At 41.1% G+C, this 19,088-nt stretch overlaps 1 protein-coding gene across 2 annotated transcripts in view; it reads left to right on the plus strand.

The window, feature by feature from the left end:
- LOC6565699 (rho GTPase-activating protein 26) overlaps positions 1-19,088 on the plus strand; it is a 48,369-nt gene that overhangs the window by 28,187 nt on the left and 1,094 nt on the right. Inside the window, exons 2-10 of one of the 2 annotated variants that reach the window (XM_032738609.2) lie at positions 8,447-8,604; positions 8,678-8,851; positions 15,626-15,841; positions 15,926-15,997; positions 16,086-16,137; positions 16,908-17,221; positions 17,286-17,616; positions 17,692-17,797; positions 17,948-19,083. In XM_032738609.2, coding sequence (XP_032594500.1) covers positions 8,447-8,604; positions 8,678-8,851; positions 15,626-15,841; positions 15,926-15,997; positions 16,086-16,137; positions 16,908-17,221; positions 17,286-17,616; positions 17,692-17,797; positions 17,948-19,083 — 2,559 coding nt within the window. The remainder of the gene's footprint in view (positions 1-8,446; positions 8,605-8,677; positions 8,852-15,625; positions 15,842-15,925; positions 15,998-16,085; positions 16,138-16,907; positions 17,222-17,285; positions 17,617-17,691; positions 17,798-17,947; positions 19,084-19,088) is intronic. The other variant, XM_032738610.2, reaches the window with a different exon arrangement.

Below are 19,088 nucleotides of genomic sequence, written 5' to 3' on the forward strand. Positions count from 1 at the left end.
TCTCGCTCTCGCTCTCTCTCTCTCTCTCTCCATCTCTCTCTCTATCACTGTGTGTGTATGTCACTCTTGGCTGTCACTTAGTCTGACACTGATGACGAGATGCCAACGACTGCAAAAGCTCTCTCAAATCAACAGCAGCAGCAGCAGCAGCAGAAACCACAACAACAATAATAAAAAAAAGCGAAACGGAACAGAAAGTGGATCAACAACCATCCAATCTTCTGGTTCCGTGGGCAGCTTAGCGACGCTCCCTGATGAAATTTGCTGCTGCTGCTGCTGCTGCGGCTGCTGCGGCTGCTGCTGCTGCTGCGGCTGCTGCTGGCGTCATTGTCAGTGCAGGGCAATTACAAAAATTAAGTAGCCGCCAAGTCGAGAAATGTATTTATCCGGAACCAATAAATAAAACGTATACGCACCATCGAACCGTCAGTGCAAACATCTATACACAAATGTATGTAAACATATATGTACGTATGCCTATATACAAATATATATATACATATGTATATATATATAAAGTGTTTGTGTTTGGAGAGCGCAATCAAGAAATTATTGGGGTAATTTTTACCAAACAACTGAGGAAAGTAAAAACTGTGTATCCACAAATAGTTTGTTTGAAATGTTGAATTTTGTTTTGAGTGTTTTGTGATTTAACAGTTGCTTATATTTACTGGTGTGTGTGTGTGTGTGTGTGTGTGTGTGTGTTTATATGACTTAAGAACTCTGAGGTAATCACTTTCATTAGCGCAAGTCACAGAGGTTAGTCAATTATTTTATTTCGATTTATTATTGTAGAAATTCATTTATATCTCTTGCAAAGCAGATCTTTTTTGCTTCTCAGCTGAATCGACTGCAAAACACAAATCTTGAAAGCATTATTAGGCGATTTCTGGTTTTCAATTTTTCTGTTAGAGTTTGAAAACCATTTTTGTGTTGTTTCCAGAACTCTTCAACATTAATGAATTTATGCTTGTCAGAGTAGCCAACAACGATCGCAGTGCTGTGAATATTTCATGCCCGCAAAGAGGACCAACGAATGCATTCCTCTAATGGCCAGCCAATTTTGTATCTAGCTACATTTTGTCTCTATCTTTCAATTAGATCCTCAACTGAATGCTGTTGGTTTGGTATGGGTACGTTTTCGGTTTCGGCTTGGCCTTTATCGGTTGCAAGTTGGTTGGTTGGTTGGTTTGTGTGCGCGGCGCGGCGCGGCTCGGCAAGCATCGGCATAGGCATAAGCTTATTGTGCCACAGCGTCGTGCCGTACTTAATTACGCCTAATTAGCTATGCCTCCGGCCAGACCCATCCCCCCCTCCGCCCCACAGTCCGGTTGGCCTGGAATGGAGGTAGCCGAAACCAATTAGAGCACAGCTTAACAATTTTCATCAATTGTACGCGGGTTGCGGCGCTTTACGTTTAATAGGTAAATCCAATTAAAAGTTCTTAAAAATAAAAAAGAACAGCAAAAGCAGCAACAGCAGCGGCAGCTGCTGCAAAGGCGCTGCAAGAAAATGAAAAGTTCATTTAATTTGGCTACACTAAAATATATATATATATATATATATATATATATATGTATGTATGTATATATATGTATAGATGGGGAGCAAATTGTATGATGAACCCAAAAATTACCGCTAATGTAAGTAGATTACAAAAGAACCGTTGATTCGTTAGTGCTCTTTCATAATGATAATTATGTATGTACGTAAGTATGTACGTATGTAAGTATGTATGTATGTACGTATGTATGTACATACATATATATAAAAAAAAAGAAGAAAGATTGTATAATGGTTAAGCAAGTGACACAAGCAAACAAGTGAGTGCTCATGCCGCATGCCTCATGCCTCATGCCACATGCCTCATGCTCATTCTCATTCCATCTCCACAAACACATTCAATGCTGTCTAATTTTTGGTGTCAAACATCATAAAATCGAAGGAAAAACAAAAATCAAATAATAAACCAACAAACAAAAAAAAAATAATAAAAAAAAAAAAATCAAAAATCCAAATGTAGGCTACAATTTTACAAGCGCCGCCGACAATATCATCGGGCAAGTCAGAAAGTCACCATAATATAATAATACCGGGAGCAATGACATATGGACATCATGCTGGGCTGTAGCCCCTCCGTCCACCTCCCTTTGGCCTATCCGCAACACTACCAACTACTGTCACTGCCCATGCCCCTGCCGCCTGCCGCCTGCCCATATGCGGTACGCTCAATACGTCTATGTGTTGTCTATCTGTCCATTTGTCTAAACTGTCTTAACTGTCGCTCTTTCACTCTGCGCCTAGCCAAGAAGTGACAAGTTATTTTCGTTTATTATTTTGACATGTTGTGCACTTGTGATTTACACACACACACACACACACACTGAGACACACACACACACACACACACACACACACGGAATGTGGTGTGCCGGCAAACGGAATCTAAAGATAGTCTTCGTTTGACCGAAACATTCAAGCGAAATATCTCAAACAGAAGTTCAATGAAACTTTACAATTGTTATTGTTGTTCTTGTTGCTGTTGTTGCTGTTGTTGCTGTTGTTGCTGTTGTTGCTGCTGTTGTTGGTGTTGTTATACATCGCCCTGGAACTGGAGAGTGTGGGCTTTATTATAAGCGAGGCGTGTGCATAGAAATATTTTGCCATAACTGCGTTTCGAATTGTATTCAAATCTAGATTGTGGGCATAGTTATAGATATACACACACATATATATATATATTTATATATATATATATATATATATATATATATTTCTAAATTATTAAAAATGAAATTGAGATGTCATCCAGCTGCTGCACAGACTCTTTGTTCTTTGGCTCGCCATCGATAGCCTTCCATTCTTGGTTCATTGATGATGTGTCTGAAAGTTAGATAAGATAAGCAAATACAAAATGCATATTTCAAATGTTTTGAATGCTTTTTATAATACACATATTTTATGGATCTCTTTTTTTTTTTGGTTTTTGTTCTTAATTGCATTTAATGGTTGGTTTGTGTGCGGCGCATCATCAATTCAAATGATATTGAATTATTTGTTAAGCAATCTGAGTTGACATTTAGCCAAAGTATTCAGATCGATCAAAGGGTTATTTGCTTTTCCGCACTTCGTTGCCTTTTTGACCATGTCTTGGCTTCATTATTAATCTTGTTGTTTACGTTAAAACTGATCTTGTTGTTGTCGTTGTTGTTGTTGTTGATGCTATATTTGTTGTTGTTGTTGATGCTGATTACGGCTCGTTGCGCGCTGTGTGCATTTTTCATATTCACTTTGGAAGGAACGCCCCTTTTTGCATTAAGGTACCGCTAAAGTTATTGTTGGTTTGTTTTGCTGTTATATTTTTTAAGGTTGTGAGTGTGTGCGTGTGTGTGTGTGTGCGTGTGTGTGCTTGCATTCCATAAAACTGCGCGTGGCGTTTGACAAATGACAATGACGGTTGACGGTTGGACTTGGCTGGCGTTGCAGAAAGTTGGACCCAGCCCGAGGGCGGTTGCACTTTCGCAATGACTACGCAAAGAGTTGAGACGGCAGCAGCAACACCAGTAACAACAACAACAGCTACAGCAGCAGCAACGTACACAGAGTTAAGAGCCAGAGTCGGCCTAACGGTTTATCAGACAGACGACAGCATGACAATGACGACGGCAATGCAATGCAGCGATGCGTTAAGCAGCCGCAAAGCACAAAGAAAAGAGCACAAGACTGCTCTAATCGAAAGAGTGCTCACGAGCAGATACCCTGTACCAATCCAGTCCCGATAGATATATCAGTGAATTCTCTTGGACACAATTCAGGTTGTTTGACGAATTTCGTGTGTCAAAAAAAAAGTATTTTGTACTTTGCATAGTCTTATACACTTCCTTACTAATTGCGTCGTATAGGGTATGAAAGCAATGCAAAGGAGCATAGCAAAACATACGAAAACAAGTAAGAAATGAGAATCAACAAATAAACAAAGTGTGCATAATGCACAGTAAATGTGTGGGGTTTTGGATGGGGGTGGTAGTGGGAGTGGGAGTGGCGACAGAGACAGCGACAGAGGCAGAGACAGAGACAGAGACAGAGGAGAGCGACTAATCGACCTTAACTTCAACGTCAACTCTGGCATTATACGTGCACATATATTTGTTTATACATACACACACACATATGAGCATCAATAGTTGAGGTTAGTTATATTCCATAAAGATATATCAGCGATATCCGAGTCGAAACATTATTTTCAGGTTACTTATGAATTTGAGTACTCTGATCAAGTATCTCAGTATATGCTTTTTCTACTGTTCGCTGACTGTTGTCTGGCACTGAAACTGGAACTGGAACTGGAACCATAGCCGACTTCAAAATTTGCATGCAAAGCGCAATAATGTCGGGAATTTTTTGTATTGTTGGATTGTTTGCCAAAACTTGGAGCGTAAAACTGAGACTGTGACTGAGAGTTAAGCCAGTGCATTGACTTGCTCAAACTGCTTTGATTACTGTTTTTTTTTATCGTATGCTTTATGTATGTATATGTATATATATCCAACTTTAGGCAATTTGAAACATAAACAGTTGCAGATATGTCACAACCATTCACTTTCGCTCCACTCAAATATCTAAACTATTTGCCATTGCGTGACTTATCAATTTTATGTCTCCCATCATCAGCACATCTTAGTCATTATTGTTGTTAATACGTTTTGCATATGGCTGCGCTGCTTATCAGCAGCAGCCACAGCCACAGATGACTCAAGTTTATAATTAAAGAACAAGAACAAGAACTAAAACCACTTACTGACCAGTTTGTCATATAAACGGGAAGTATTAATTAAATACAATGTATCTGTTCTTCTTCGACTTAATTCTTATAATCGTCAGCGTCATCGTCATCGTCATCGTCATGGCCAAGTATATGTGCGTCTGGCCACATTCTCCAATTAGTCTCTTATTAGTCTATCCTATGTACTTTTCTCTATTGGTTATGTAAAATAAATTGCGCTTAAGTGCCAATGCGAATGCCAATGGTGATGCTGATCAAAATGTTAATTATCTAAACGATAAGTGTGCGCTTGGGTTTTTTATTTTTATCATGGATAACTTGAACAATCGAAACATATAATTAAATATAATATTCTCTTACTACACTCTAAGTGTGCTGATCGGAAAATGCCAACGATTAAGTGACACTCACTGAATGTGTGTGCTTAATAAATAAGCTGAGATTAATAGGAGCAGTCAATAAAAAACACATGTACAACTCCTCGTTGGGTGTGTGTGAGTGAGTGTGTAAACAAATAATTTAGCTTTATGAATATTGGTTTAATTTAAGCTGAAATTATGCAATTAATCAACAGTTCGGGTCGTTGACGGGAAGAGGGCCAGAGTTTGGCCAGAGCAACAGCAGTTCAGCCATCTCCGCTGCCTGATGTCATAAAAACTACCATAAAGGAACTGAACCCACTCTGTCAGTGGTTGTTAAAGTTGCTGTTGTTGTTCTTGTTGTTGTTGTTGTTGTTATTATTATGAATCCCAGAAGAAGAGTGCATAAAAAAATAAAAATAACGAGTAAACCCCCAACACGAAAAATATCTGCAAAATGTAGGCCAAAATAAGAGAAATGACCTTAGCCATGTCGAAAGATTTGTACCATGCCAAAAACAACGACAGCAAACAAAAAAACTCGCTAACAGACACACACGCACACGCACGCACATCAGTAACTGTCTGTGCACGACGCCAACGCCAGAGCCGCGCTGTCGCTGTCGCTAACGCTGCGCAGGCGCAGTTGCTAAAACTGAGAAAGGCGTCGGAAGCAGAGCCAAAGGCAGCGAGTGATTTCTTCGACATGTTCTTTGCATCAGTTCAATACCCTGTGTCACAGTTACAAGAAGTATATCATGCATAGCATACAGTATGTTTCATTACGGGTATGCCAGTCTTGAATCGATTGTATCATAAGAAATATCTAGATTAATATATGTCTGCTCATGTCTCGGCTATTCTATGATCGAAAATGCCCGTTTTACTCCGAGCAAAAAAACTGGGACGATTCCCTTGAAGATAATTGCACCATGAAGTTAAAACCCCACCCACATTGTTTAAGTGGAATTGCACCGCATAGATTACAATCTTAGTAGGGTATCTTACAGTCGAACTCTATGCATACGCTTTGTTTGTAATTTTTTTCTTCTTATTTTCTTCAGAATCTTACGTTTCCTATTTGCTGTTATTGTTTTGTATGCGTGTGTGTGTGTGTGTGTAGGTATATTATATATATATATATATATATTTATATACATATATATGTATTTTTGTCTCTCTTTTGCTTTTTTTGTGCTGCGTTTCAGATGCTGCGTATGCTAAAATGTGAATTTCAACCTTAACCGTAAACATGTGTGTGTGTGTGTGCGTCTGTGTGTGCCTGACCCATTTAAATGGTTGAGCTCTCTTCTCTTGATCTTTAGTTCCATGCCTTTCAAGACATTCATTGGGGTCAGCCAATCAATTAAAACTCACATTGAAACATATGGAAAATAACGTTCCAATCTGAGGTCCTTTCTTACCCTTGCCGTGCCCTATTTATATAAATATCCTGTATACTGTAGATAATTCTCGAAAATACATATATTATTTCAACTTAGTTGGCATTACAATTAAAATGTCGTGATTATTGTGAGTCACAGTCATAGAAATTAAACGCCAGCCGATGAGTGATTTTACAAAAAATAACAACACATTTTGGATAGATAAATAAGTGGAGCACATGCACATGTTGATTAACACACTTATGTAAAAAAGTTAAATTAACGGATTATAATATAGTTGTTGGCTTAGGAAAATCGTTACCAACGAATTAGTATCCACTCGGTTCGTAAGAACTCTCCTCTCAAAGCGAGCAAATCATTCATATTCATTTTCAATCGATTGCCGGTTATTAGTATACAAAGATATTGATCCATAAGTTTGTGAGAACTGAATTGATTTTTATGCGAATAACATTTTTGAAAGGTGTTTATATTTATACATCAAATGGTACATAAGTACATCTAAAGTTTCCCAACAATAGCAATGCTTGACTGCGCTCGGCACTCGGATAAACAGATGCAACCTCAAATGAAATACAAAAAAAAAAAAAAAAAAAAAAAATAGAGAGCTGCTAACAATAGTTTTTATAGACGTATTTGCGGTTTCAATTTTCTATGACCTTGAATTTATTTACATGACAATGCTCCGATACTGGGTATAGATAATAGCTGTAATACCCGCATTTATTCCATACGATATACATACATACACGAGATGAAAGACAAATGAGATTAATCACTGACAAATGTAAGAATCGAAATGTGAAACGATCAGAAAGGTTCATAATTATAATCGTTATAATTATAATAATGCTAATAAATATGCATGAAATATGTTTCGCTAGGCTGAGAGTTAACGTGAAATGGTTTTTGTTTTTGGTGTTGCTTTTTTTCATCAAATGTGTAAATGTTCCGAACGATAAAACTTTCACCTACAAATCGGACACTAAATGAATTCGTATAAAAAAGAAGAAAAAAAAAAAACAAACTCCAAAGAAAGTTTAGAAGTTTTAATCGGCAGCAGAAGCAACAACCAAAAAAAAAAAAAACAAAAAAAAAAAAAACGTAAGAAAGAATAAGAGAAAAAATTGAGAAGACAACAAAAAAAAAAAAGAAAAAAAGCAAAGCAACAACAACAACAACCATTCTGAGCTGGGCGGCCCACTCATTTAGTTTATGGCTTATTAAACTTTTTTTTATGGCTTTTAATCAAAAGACAAGCTATTAAAAATTGTATACCCATCAAAGCTGACAAGCTATACGACCTGGCATTCCCGGCTTTACACATTTGTGGTTTTTGCGGTGGATTTAGCGGTGGCTTAAAGAGACGACTTGCGGCTGCTTTCCACCCAGCCAGCCAGCCAGCTAGCTAGCAAATCTCTTCGTTCTACCGTGTGCATATGACTAATGTTAACGATTATTGGCTAATCGCACAGATCCTTAATGATCATATTGCAAAGAGGATAATATTGTGTGAAAACAATTGCTGCGCATGATTAAAAAAGAAAGTGCACATAAGGCCAATCAGCAAAAGCGTTGACTAAAAATAATATGTGTAATTTATGTAAGTGAAAGTTGTGGCAGGGAACAATGGAAAGGAATAACGCCATTAAGAGGATGGTGCCCAAAACGTATGTGTTGTTAAACATTGATCAAGCTAACTGCTCACACAATATATATATATATATATATATATATATATCGCTAGTATTACATATTGAGCATTGAGAAACTGTCCAAAATTATTTAATAAATTCAAATAGTAACTAAAATAAACTGCATTTTGTGTAATTTGGAAATTGGTTTGCAAATTAACAGAGTTTCTGAAATTGATTATTTGATTTGAATTTTACTTGCAGTACTCTCCACTCGGATGAAACAGTTGGCCATTCTGCTAAATGATTTTAATTTTGAGTGCATTGGCACCGCCCAGACCGATGACGAGAATGTCATCTGTGAGAGCTTAAAACGCTTCGGTGCCATCATTGGCACCATTGAGGATGAACGCGAGAAAATGGTAAAATGCAAATAATAGTAATAAAAATATAAAAAAAAAGATGATAAAATATATATACAATTTTCATATGCAGTTAACTCTTGCGGATAAGCATATTATTGAATCGCTGGAGGACTTTCGCAAGAAACAAATCGGCGGCGTCAAGGAGAACAAAAAGAAGTTTGACAAGAAGACTGAGAAGTTCTGTCAATCGCAGGAGCGCTTCTTAAACATGTCAACCAAAAAGCCAGAAAACACGATACAAGAGGTAAGCCTCAACTTGAACTCCCAAATCGCAATCATATATTCAGTTGGGTTGGGTAACTGCCAGCACAGCCAGCCAGCCAGCAGAGCCAGCACAGCCAGCACAGCCAGCACTGCCAGCACAGACAAATGCAATCAAATTGCGCTCAGCGTGCAACATTTTTATTTTGGTTTACGTAATTTTCTACTGAATTTTCTACTATGCCCAAAAAATGTAAAACTCATCGCCCACCACCCAGTCTGCACTTGATCCTAGCGTGTCCATCTGCAAGCACAAGCACAAGCACAAGTCATGGCTTCAGTGCACACCCCAAATGCAACACCCAATCCACGGCCCCGCCCCATCCTTGTTTGGCGCCCAGAAGCTATTTTTCGTTGCCTGCACAAATCCATATATACATAGAAGACTTCTTCTATTGGGGAAAAAAGCGTTTCAAAGTTCCATGACCTACGTCAAATTGCATCAGTATTAGGCTGTACAGTGTACACTCGCCAGAAAGAACCCTTGAAGCATTCAATTCAGTAACGAATCGATTGCATGCAGTTTGAAATTTGAAAAACCTTTCAACAAGAATGCAAATCGAGCTGAGACTTTATTTGTGGCATATTACTTACACTAAATGCTTAATAAATTCAAACAGCAAAGTAGCTACAGACTGTGTATATAATTTACAACATGGGCAGTCTCCACTGTACAGCGCAACTAATACATAGAAACAAAAAATGGTGGCATGCAAGCGTTGCATTTACTACTATTTACTCGGCTTGGCTACCCGGGCTGACTGTTGTTGGCCCGGACTTTTGCGGTTGCTCTAACTGGCACAGCATATATACAGATATATATACAGATATATATACAGATATATATATATATATATATGCATAATGTCTTCCTGTTTGGCATGTGTGTGTGGGCGTCGTTTGCGTTGCTATACGCGCCATATACATACATATATATAGGGGGGCATATATATATATATATGTATAGATGTATATGTATGTATGTACATGCATAATAGAAAAGTTTTGCTTGCCAAATATTGGCCACGTCCGTAACGTAACGTGCCTGACCTGTCCTGCGCCTGGTCCAGCCCGAATGGCTGTTACATGTTGCCACAGGCCACAGAAATGCGCGCACTGAGACGCCATTTTGTGGCCAACACGTTTCCGGTCATGCATTTTCCAGTCTATAAAGAGGCGAACTGAACATGAACTGCTCTGAGTGCTCTAAGTCCTCTGAGCCACAATTACTTGGAAGCTGCGCATTAGCCAAGCATTGGCAAAATTAATCAGCAATTTAAAATTTGAAAAATAAAATGTAATCATTTTAATTGCATTCAGGACTGGCAGGGTCAAGTGTCACTGACCTTTTCTTTGGGGTGGTAAAGGGTAGGCGTGTGTGTGTATTATGTGTGTGTGTGTGTGTAAACTGTAGCTGGCTGTGTGGTTGTGTCTGTCGTTTGGCCGCCAATTCGATGCGATCTGGTCCAGCCGTAAGTTGCTTTTGAGCTTTCCAATGATGTGGTCCCATGCCACAAGCGGCAACGTAAACATTGTTAAATTATTGCCCCTCGCTTGCAACACCGCACGCACACGGAATGCGGCCAATGTATGTAAACATGACGGCCACCCCGTGTTGACTGTGTAAACGAATGATGAATGCATTGATCCAATTGAGCCCAGTGTAGCCAATTCCATGATATGAACTACTTGCTACTGCCACAAACCAACTACTACCGCCAACTAGCGCCACACGCAGCCGGTGGCATTGACGGCATCCGAGAATCTGGCCGGCAGCTAATTATTGCATATCAATGTAATTGCCGGCCAATTGGCACGTGTTCCTGGAAAAGGTGGCCAGATGCAATCGCAATCGGAATCGCAATCGGAATTGGAATTGGATTCGGATTCGGATTCGGAATTGGGTCGTTGATTTTTGGTGTATGCCATATTCTGCATTATTCATGAAAAGATATTTGAGTTGATTCACGGCAGCTGCTGATTCATTTTCAATTCACTTCAATTAACAAAAAGATTTATTTTATTTGCCTTTGAATGCATTTCGTAGAGGAATAATAAGATGAACTGCTCTCTTGCTAATTTCTCTTAATTTTCTACTTTTATAAAGCACCTTGTTCTGCACACGATTTCAATCAAATCAAATCAATATATCGATGCTAATGAGCAGTTGTGGATGCCACACGAGTTAAGTAGCCAAATGAAATGCTTGCTTATCAAGTTGGAAAGATTGAAGTCCTTCATTGTCATTGGACGCACATCAATAAATCAATTTGTATTTAATCACATCGAAGATGATGTGAAGGCGGCCAGCAATGCCACATTATCAATAATGCAAACCACATTTATGGACTGACCGATACGAGTTGTAGTGGGCATTTCCCTGGCTCATCAAGAATTTATAGGCCTAATGTGCGCCTAACGTGCCCCACAACAACAACAACAAAAGGGGTAAAGCAACTAACTGAAACTGAAACTGAAATCAATCAAATGTCTTGTCGGCTGCCCAATTGCCGGCCATCATTTGATGGCCAACAATTTGACCAGGCTTGCACATCACAACCAATAAATGGCTGCAGTTGGCATTTGAGTTATTTCCGAGTTGGAGTTGTTCGTTGGTTCGAGGTTAAAGGCTGAATGTTGAAGGTTGGTGGTTGATGGTTGATGGTTGTGCTCTCTGTGCTGCAATTGGCGACAAGCTGTGTACTATTGATTTTCTACATTCATTGGCATGCGTGTCACGCAGCTTGTCCCCCAACCCCACCCCAACCAGTCTTATGCCTCGAAGCTGGCCAGACACATGTACCTGTTTCTTTTTCCTTTCCATATCCTGGGCCCATTGTTTCCATCCAGACTTGGCCAGCATAATCACCACAATTTGTTATCAGTCACGCGTCGTTGTCGTTGTCGTTGTGGCTGTTGCAACACACCCCTAACCACCCACCTGCAAGACCACCCCTAATCTGTAGCACAACTGGCAGGCAGGCAAGGCGCATCTCATTGTTTTTTCCCTTTAAGCTGCGTTGTTTTCCGTGGCTGCTTTTGCATTTGAGCACTTCGTCCGCTTCCAAGTTGGCCAAGATGGGTTCAGTATGTACAGCAAATCCTATTATGGGCTATTGACTGAGCCAGCTACAGCGACAGCTCCACAGGCTTACAGTTATTTATGAGCTTTTCGGATTATGGCTTGACAAATCTCTGAAATTCGTGGACAAACTTCTGATTCCGACTGCAGATGAACTCAAAAACAATTTTTAATTTTTAATGCCACAACTATATGTGATAAGTTGCGTTAATTTTTCAGATTTAAAGATTACTGCATTTAGGAAAAAAAAACCCTTTTCAATGTTGTGCCCCACCCATTGAGCTAAGGATGTCAGTTTGTGCACTTGGCCTGAGAACGGGAATGGAAATCATCTTGGCTTAGCTGTGCCTTATCAAATTTCACTGTTGCAGTTTTCTTGGCTTGCCGGCTTTTATTCAATCGTTAGCCAGCTAACCCAGGCAGGGTGTGAAAATACGCTTTGGCTTGGCACCCGTTGAGGGTTGGGTTGAAGTCATTTTTTCCAAATAAAATACAATTTTCTTAAAGTGCTGCAGGTGCAAGCATCAAAAGCACAATTTCCATTTTGCCAACCACGCAAAATGAAACGAAAATTAATGTTGTATGTGGAGGAGGGGGATGGAAGATGTGTGGGCTTTAAGGGTGCCTTTTTATGGGTCCATGGCAGCATCTGATGGTAAACATTGGGCGCATGCTAATAATACGCCCACCAGCGAGGATACATTTTCTTATATCCATTCTATTTCTATTTGTATCTGTATCTGTTTCTGTATATGTATCTGTGTATCTTTATCTGTATCTGTGTATCTGTATGTGCAACAACAATGAAAGCCATCATCTATATTTAGTAGCGGCCTCGCTTGAATTGCCGGCCGCCAAAATATGGCCGACAACAAAAAGTTTTGGCCCACGCAAATAATTCAAGCGATGCGCTTCTCCTGATGTGGGTTTCAGGATGGTTTCCACCCACATATCTATATATATATATATGTATAGATATATACTCATATACCTGTAAAGCTATTTGAAACAGAATAGCTTTTAAGCACAACATGCGGCGATAGTTTGCTTTCGATATCTATCATAAATCTATCGATTTATTTGTTTTTGCAAACATTGAAAAGAAACAATAAAAATGAAATGATTGCCTTTGCTAACTGTAACTGTACTGTACAGCTAACTGTACATCCGCATGCTTTATGAATAAATGCGTATTAAAACACATAATTCGATAAGTGCACAATAATCGATAGTTCGATAACTTGCTGAACTCACAAAGCTTTTGTAAGTTTTCAGGCAAGTATAGCCCAAGAGAGCGTTGTGCATGAGAGGAGAGAAGGGAGAGAGGGAGAGGAGAGAAGAGAGAGGAGAGAGGAGACAGAGAGAGAGAGAGAGAGAGACGAGAGTAGAGAGAGAGAGAGCGAGAGAGAGAGACAGCGAGAGCGCCCACTCGAAAGTATGCTACATGTAAGGTTTGTGCAGCTGTTGTGTGTGTGTGGTGTGTGTGTGCGTGTGTGTGTGTGTGTGTGTATCTGTGTGTGTGTGACAGTAGCTGTTTGTTATTGTTGACACAAACGACCCTTAAAAGTCGTTTGTTGCAATTACCACGGCGTTTGGCAGGAAGCACAGCACTCGCAACACTTGGCATGTAATTGGCCACTTCATCAAGTGCCCGACGAGTGTTGCACAAATGTTGCTTCGTTGCTCAGGTTGCACATTTGTTATGTGCATTTTTGGTAACAAAGTAATTTCCTGTAAGTAACTTAACCCGCCCAGCCAACTGCCAACTGACTTGCTCGCAAAACAATTGAAATATTTGACGAATTTATTGCCAATTTGGTATATATTCCAATAAGGAATCCTTTATTCAAATATGCTCCAGATAGAAGCGTATTAAACCCGCTGCTAGCATCCCAAAGTGGGTATAAAGTGCAGCTGGGAAAAGCGCAGGCGCTCTCTCAGACTCAGACTCGGACTCGGACTCAGACTCAGAGTCACTTTGGGGACACAGCTGCCACTGTTGTTGTTTGTGCTGCTGGGAATGGAGACGGAGCCGGAGCCGGAGCTGGAGCTGGAGCGGCTATCTTCGTTCCCGTTGCGGCCTTGTCCTTATTTTTTGTGTTTGGCAACCAAATGCGAAATGCTCAACAGCAGCAGCAGCAGCAGAAGCAACAACAACAGTAGCCAAACAAATTTGCGCAGCATTTTCGTGTGCGCAACACACGCTCAGCTTCCCCTGTAAGTGTGTGTTGTGTGTGTGCGTGTGTGCGTGTGTGCGGGTGTGTTGTTGGTGTGCGTGTGTGTGCGTGTGTGTGTGTGCGTGTGTGTGCGTGTTTAGCAAATGTCAAAAATGCGTGCAGCACAACTAAAAACTAAATTTAATCGCCACGCAGCAGCAGCAGCAGCAGCGCCAACAACAGATTAACCAAAAATCAAAACAATCAAAGGCTTAATTAATTAATTAAAAACAATTACGGGCTTACGCTTAAATTAGTGCTGAGCAGCAAGCAAAATAAAGGCCAAAAGTGAATCAATTTGAGTGTCCGCCTAAAAGCATGCTATAAAAAATTCGCAGCTCCCGAAAAACACAAGCGAGTGCTTCAAGGCGACTCGTCGCCTCCCGCCTCCACCTCCACCTCCCCCCGCCCCTTGCTGTGACCACCTTTGCCCAATATTTGGGGCACTCCAAGCACGTTCAGTTGCTGTTGTTGTTGTTGTCGTGTGAGTTAGAGATATATTTGGCAGTGCAGCAAACAGTTTTAAACAAATACAAAAATGGATAAAATGCATTGCGCGCCAGCAATTTGCATTTGCGGTAAGCCCAACATCTTATCAAAATTTGTGTGTGTGTGTGTGTGTGTGTGTTTGCCACTAACAGGTGTTTGTGTGGAGCTCACACAGCTCAAGGAGTCACTTTTGGTTAACCACAAGCTTGGGCAGCATGACAAGCTGACAGCATTGCCATCTTGGCCAAAACGAGAGGCTTAAAACAAATTCAATTTGGTCATGCAGCTAAATGAAATATATAGATTAAAATATCATATAAATTAAATCAATTTGATAATATATGTATATATATATATATATCTGTATATATATATAACATTAATTGCAGATTCAGGTTGCATTGAAGCATTGCATTAATGTGCCGCAGGCTGCATACAAAATATCAAAGTTCAACTAAATCGAAGCTGCACGCACTCCCACACACACACACACACACATATATATATATATATATATAAATCGAAGCTGTACGCACTTGCCCATATATATATAGATATATATAGATTAAATCAGAGTGCTGCAAAATGCTAAAAGCGAGTAAAGCGCACATTTGGAGCGCCATTTTTTGCACTTGTTGTTTGTTTGAATTTTAGCAGGTGAAATGTTTGACCAGCGTATGTATGTATGTATATACATGCGTATCTCATGTGTGCATGTGTGTGTGTGTGTGTGTGTGTGCTGGTTGGGGTTGTGTTTGTTTGGCAGCGCGTAGGTGAACTCCTCTGCACATAAACATGGCCAAAGGTCAGCCTGCAGCATTACCAATTATATAGTTCATAGCCACATAAACACACATATATATATATCTATATATATATATATATATAGATACATCTGTGTAACAAGTGATTTGGCGTACATTATTATATATTATTGATGGCATTTTGCCAAATCGTTTGTCGCATGCAGGCCGATGCAAGTTTGGGCATGCATGAGCGGGAATACATACAGGAGTCGCTGAGCTATGTACTGCGCATCCAGGAGGTGCAGGAGCGCATCAAGTTTGAGTTTGTTGAGATACTCTTGGCTTTTATATCCGGCTGGCTAGTTTTCTATCACACCGCGCACGAGCAGGCCGAGGATCATCGCGACTATCTGCAGGATCTGAGGCATAAGGTCCAAAAGGTAAATCATTATTCGATTAATTTAATTCATTTCATTTTTACTATTTTCTTTTTGCTTTTGTTTGTTTGTCCGCCACAACAACAGACTCGTGAAAATTTTGAGGAAGCTCGCGAAAAGGTCACCGAACTAAAGACCAAGTACATGGAAAAGCGTACGGTAAATATATCTAACAAATGAATATATATATATAACAATTTCAATGCGAATATTAGTAATAATAATTGTTTTGTTTCGACAATTCCAGAAGTCCGAGGAGATTTTCACCAAACGTGGCTATCTGTTTTTGATGGAAAAGAGTAAGTTTGTGTGTGTGTGTGTGTGTGGATGATTTGTGTTAACCAGATGATCGTGACAATAGATTAATTCATTGGCAATGACAAACAGCATATAAATGAAGCCAACAGATTCATTTTCATCAAATATCTAAGAATGTTTGTTCATTGATCACACACACTGCTCACCAGCTAGCTCATTGCCAATGGGATATTAGCCTAGTGTCTATTAAATGTTGTCTAAATGAATGTTGTCTTATGCTTGATGCTTACTCAAATCTAACGTTGAATGTTTTGCTCTCTCCACGTTCACCCAACTGTCAAAACTATCAAAACTATCTCTATATACATCAAAAAAAACCAAAAAATTAATATAAAAAAATACACTTTTCACACATTTTTCCTGCACTAACACATTGCCAATATTTTGATGGGTCCGCTCTTATTGTGTGTATTTTTGTTTTTTATCTATTTCTCTATCCCGTCCTAACAAAAATAAATAAAAAATATCAAAAAACAAATCGAAAAAACATAATATCTACTTCGTATTTGGGCAATTCTGTGATATCTACCGTGTGCTTTTGGTGTCAACTGCAACATGTGACTGTGCAACCAAATTGAACCACCCAAACTGCTAAACTGCTAAACTGCCAAACTACAAATACCACCAACCAACCAATCCATCCACAATCAAAAAAAAAAAAAATACCACAACACTGATCTCCAACCAACCAAATCAACCAAACCAAACCAAACCAACCAACCTGCCTGTCAACTGCAAACCGAATTCTTAGGTTCCCTTCTGAAAATCTCACTTTTAGAGCCTTTCAAAGCAACATGGACGAAATACTATTGCACATTCAAGAAACAAAAGCGCGAGTTCACAATGCTCCAGTTCAATCAGATGAATCACAGTTTCACGCGACCCGAGGCCCGTGAGGACGAGAAGCTAACATTATTCTCATGCCAGCGTCGCGCCTCCGAGTTCGAGAAGAGATTCTGTTTCGATCTGACGTTCAAGGAGAAGCCGGGCATTGTCTACACATTTCAGGCGCTTAGCGAGAAGGATCATCGCTCCTGGCTGAGCGCCATGGATGGCACGGAGCCGGTAAGCATCGAATAAATACATACAATACAATAACTAAACATCATCAATCAATCAATCATTACAGACGTATCTGGTGCCGGGCAAAATGAAGGCCAATGAGGCCTATCAATTGGATGAGACTGGCTTCATGTTTGTGCGCCGCTGTATACAAATATTGGAGGGTCGCGGTCTCGAGGATGAGGGCATTTATCGCAAGAGCGGCGTCGGCACCAAAATCAACAAACTGCTTTCGCTTGGCATGGAGCGCAAGGAAACGGAGGATGTCTTCACCGATGACAAGTATCGGGATCTCATGGAGAGCAACACCATTGCCAGCGCCCTCAAAATGTATCTGCGCAATCTAAACGAGCCGCTGATGACCTATCACTATCACAGCGGCTTCATCGAGGCAGCCAGTAAGTCCACAAACCACAACACAATTCTCTGAGTTAAGCTAACCAATATCAATTACTGCCTGCTCCTCCTCACAGAGAAAGAGAGCCTCAATCAGCGCGTCAACGAGGTGCACAAGTTGGTCTACAAACTGCCGCAGCCAAACTTTGAAATGCTGGACATGGTCATCAGGCATTTGACTGAGTGAGTGTTGGCCCTGTCTCTCTGTCTGTCTGTCTGTCTGTCTGTCTCTCTGTGCAGAGTATCTCGATTCGATCTCCAATCGAAGATCGACACCTTTTATAGAGCATTATTGTAATTTTTTGAATCATAATCACTTTCAACGTTTTGCAGAGTCTCGCGCAAGTACGAGAAGAACAAAATGTCTGTGTTCAATTTGGGTGTGGTGTTTGGGCCAACACTGTTGCGTCCGCTGGAGGAGACGGTTGCCGCCATACTGGACATCAAGTTCAACAACATTGTCATTAACATACTCATCGAGAACTATGAGCGCATCTTCAAGAATGATCCCAGCAGCGGCGTGGCGGCGGCAGTGAATGCGGCTGTCACCGCTGCTAATCTGCATCCCAGCAGCACTAGTCCGCCGACGAGAATGCCACGCGCCTCCCAGGTGGGCAAGGCTGCCTCGACGGGTGGCGGTGGCGGTGGCAGTGTCGGCCGCAGCTCAATGTATTCGCCGCAACAGAAGGTGTACCGCGTATTGACGAAATCCACTTACCCGGAGTCGACCATCTCATCCAGCTTGCAGAATATTCCAAATGGCATGATCTATGCGCATGGGCCAGCCAGCGCAAGCAGCAGCACACCACCGGGTGGTGGTAGCGCTGGTGCCACCAATAGCAGCACAAATGGTGGCGCCACCTTGACAGTGCTATCGCATGCGACTAACGGTGCTCGGCCCGTTCAAATGGGCAGCATGAAGAACCTGCACGCGATGACGCAGAGCGACATCAGTGGACGTCGCACTGGAGCTGACACAGATGCGGCAGCTGCTGTTTATGGCATACTGGGCGGTGGCAGCGGTGGTGGTGGTGGCGGCGGCAGTGGCAGTGGCAATGGCACCGGCACAAACACAAATGGTGGCGCCGTATTGCAGGCCCATCATGCAACGCCGGCAACGGCGAGCAGCAATCTGCGGCATGCAGATTTTCTAATGGCCACGGCAACGCCGGTGGCACAGTCTGCCTCAAGCAGCCACATCTATACGAATGCCAGCAGCAATCGCCTCAGTTTGAACAATGTATCCCCGCCCACGGCTGCCATGCGCAAGGAGCGCCAGCTGCACACATCGGGCAGCAGCAGCGCCGTTTCTGCGAGCGGCCCACAACAGCATCCGCCTGTGCAGCGCAGCCCCTATGGCTATGGCCAGGCTAAGCATTATTCTCCGGTGGCAGCCGCTTCCACATCCAGCTCCAATGAGAGCGTCTGCGATTCACTCTCCTCCAACAATGGCCTGGGTGCCGGTGGTGGTGGG

Source organism: Drosophila grimshawi, unplaced genomic scaffold (genome assembly GCF_018153295.1).
Source record: "Drosophila grimshawi isolate 15287-2541.00 unplaced genomic scaffold, ASM1815329v1 contig_848, whole genome shotgun sequence".
NCBI lineage: Eukaryota > Metazoa > Arthropoda > Insecta > Diptera > Drosophilidae > Drosophila > Drosophila grimshawi.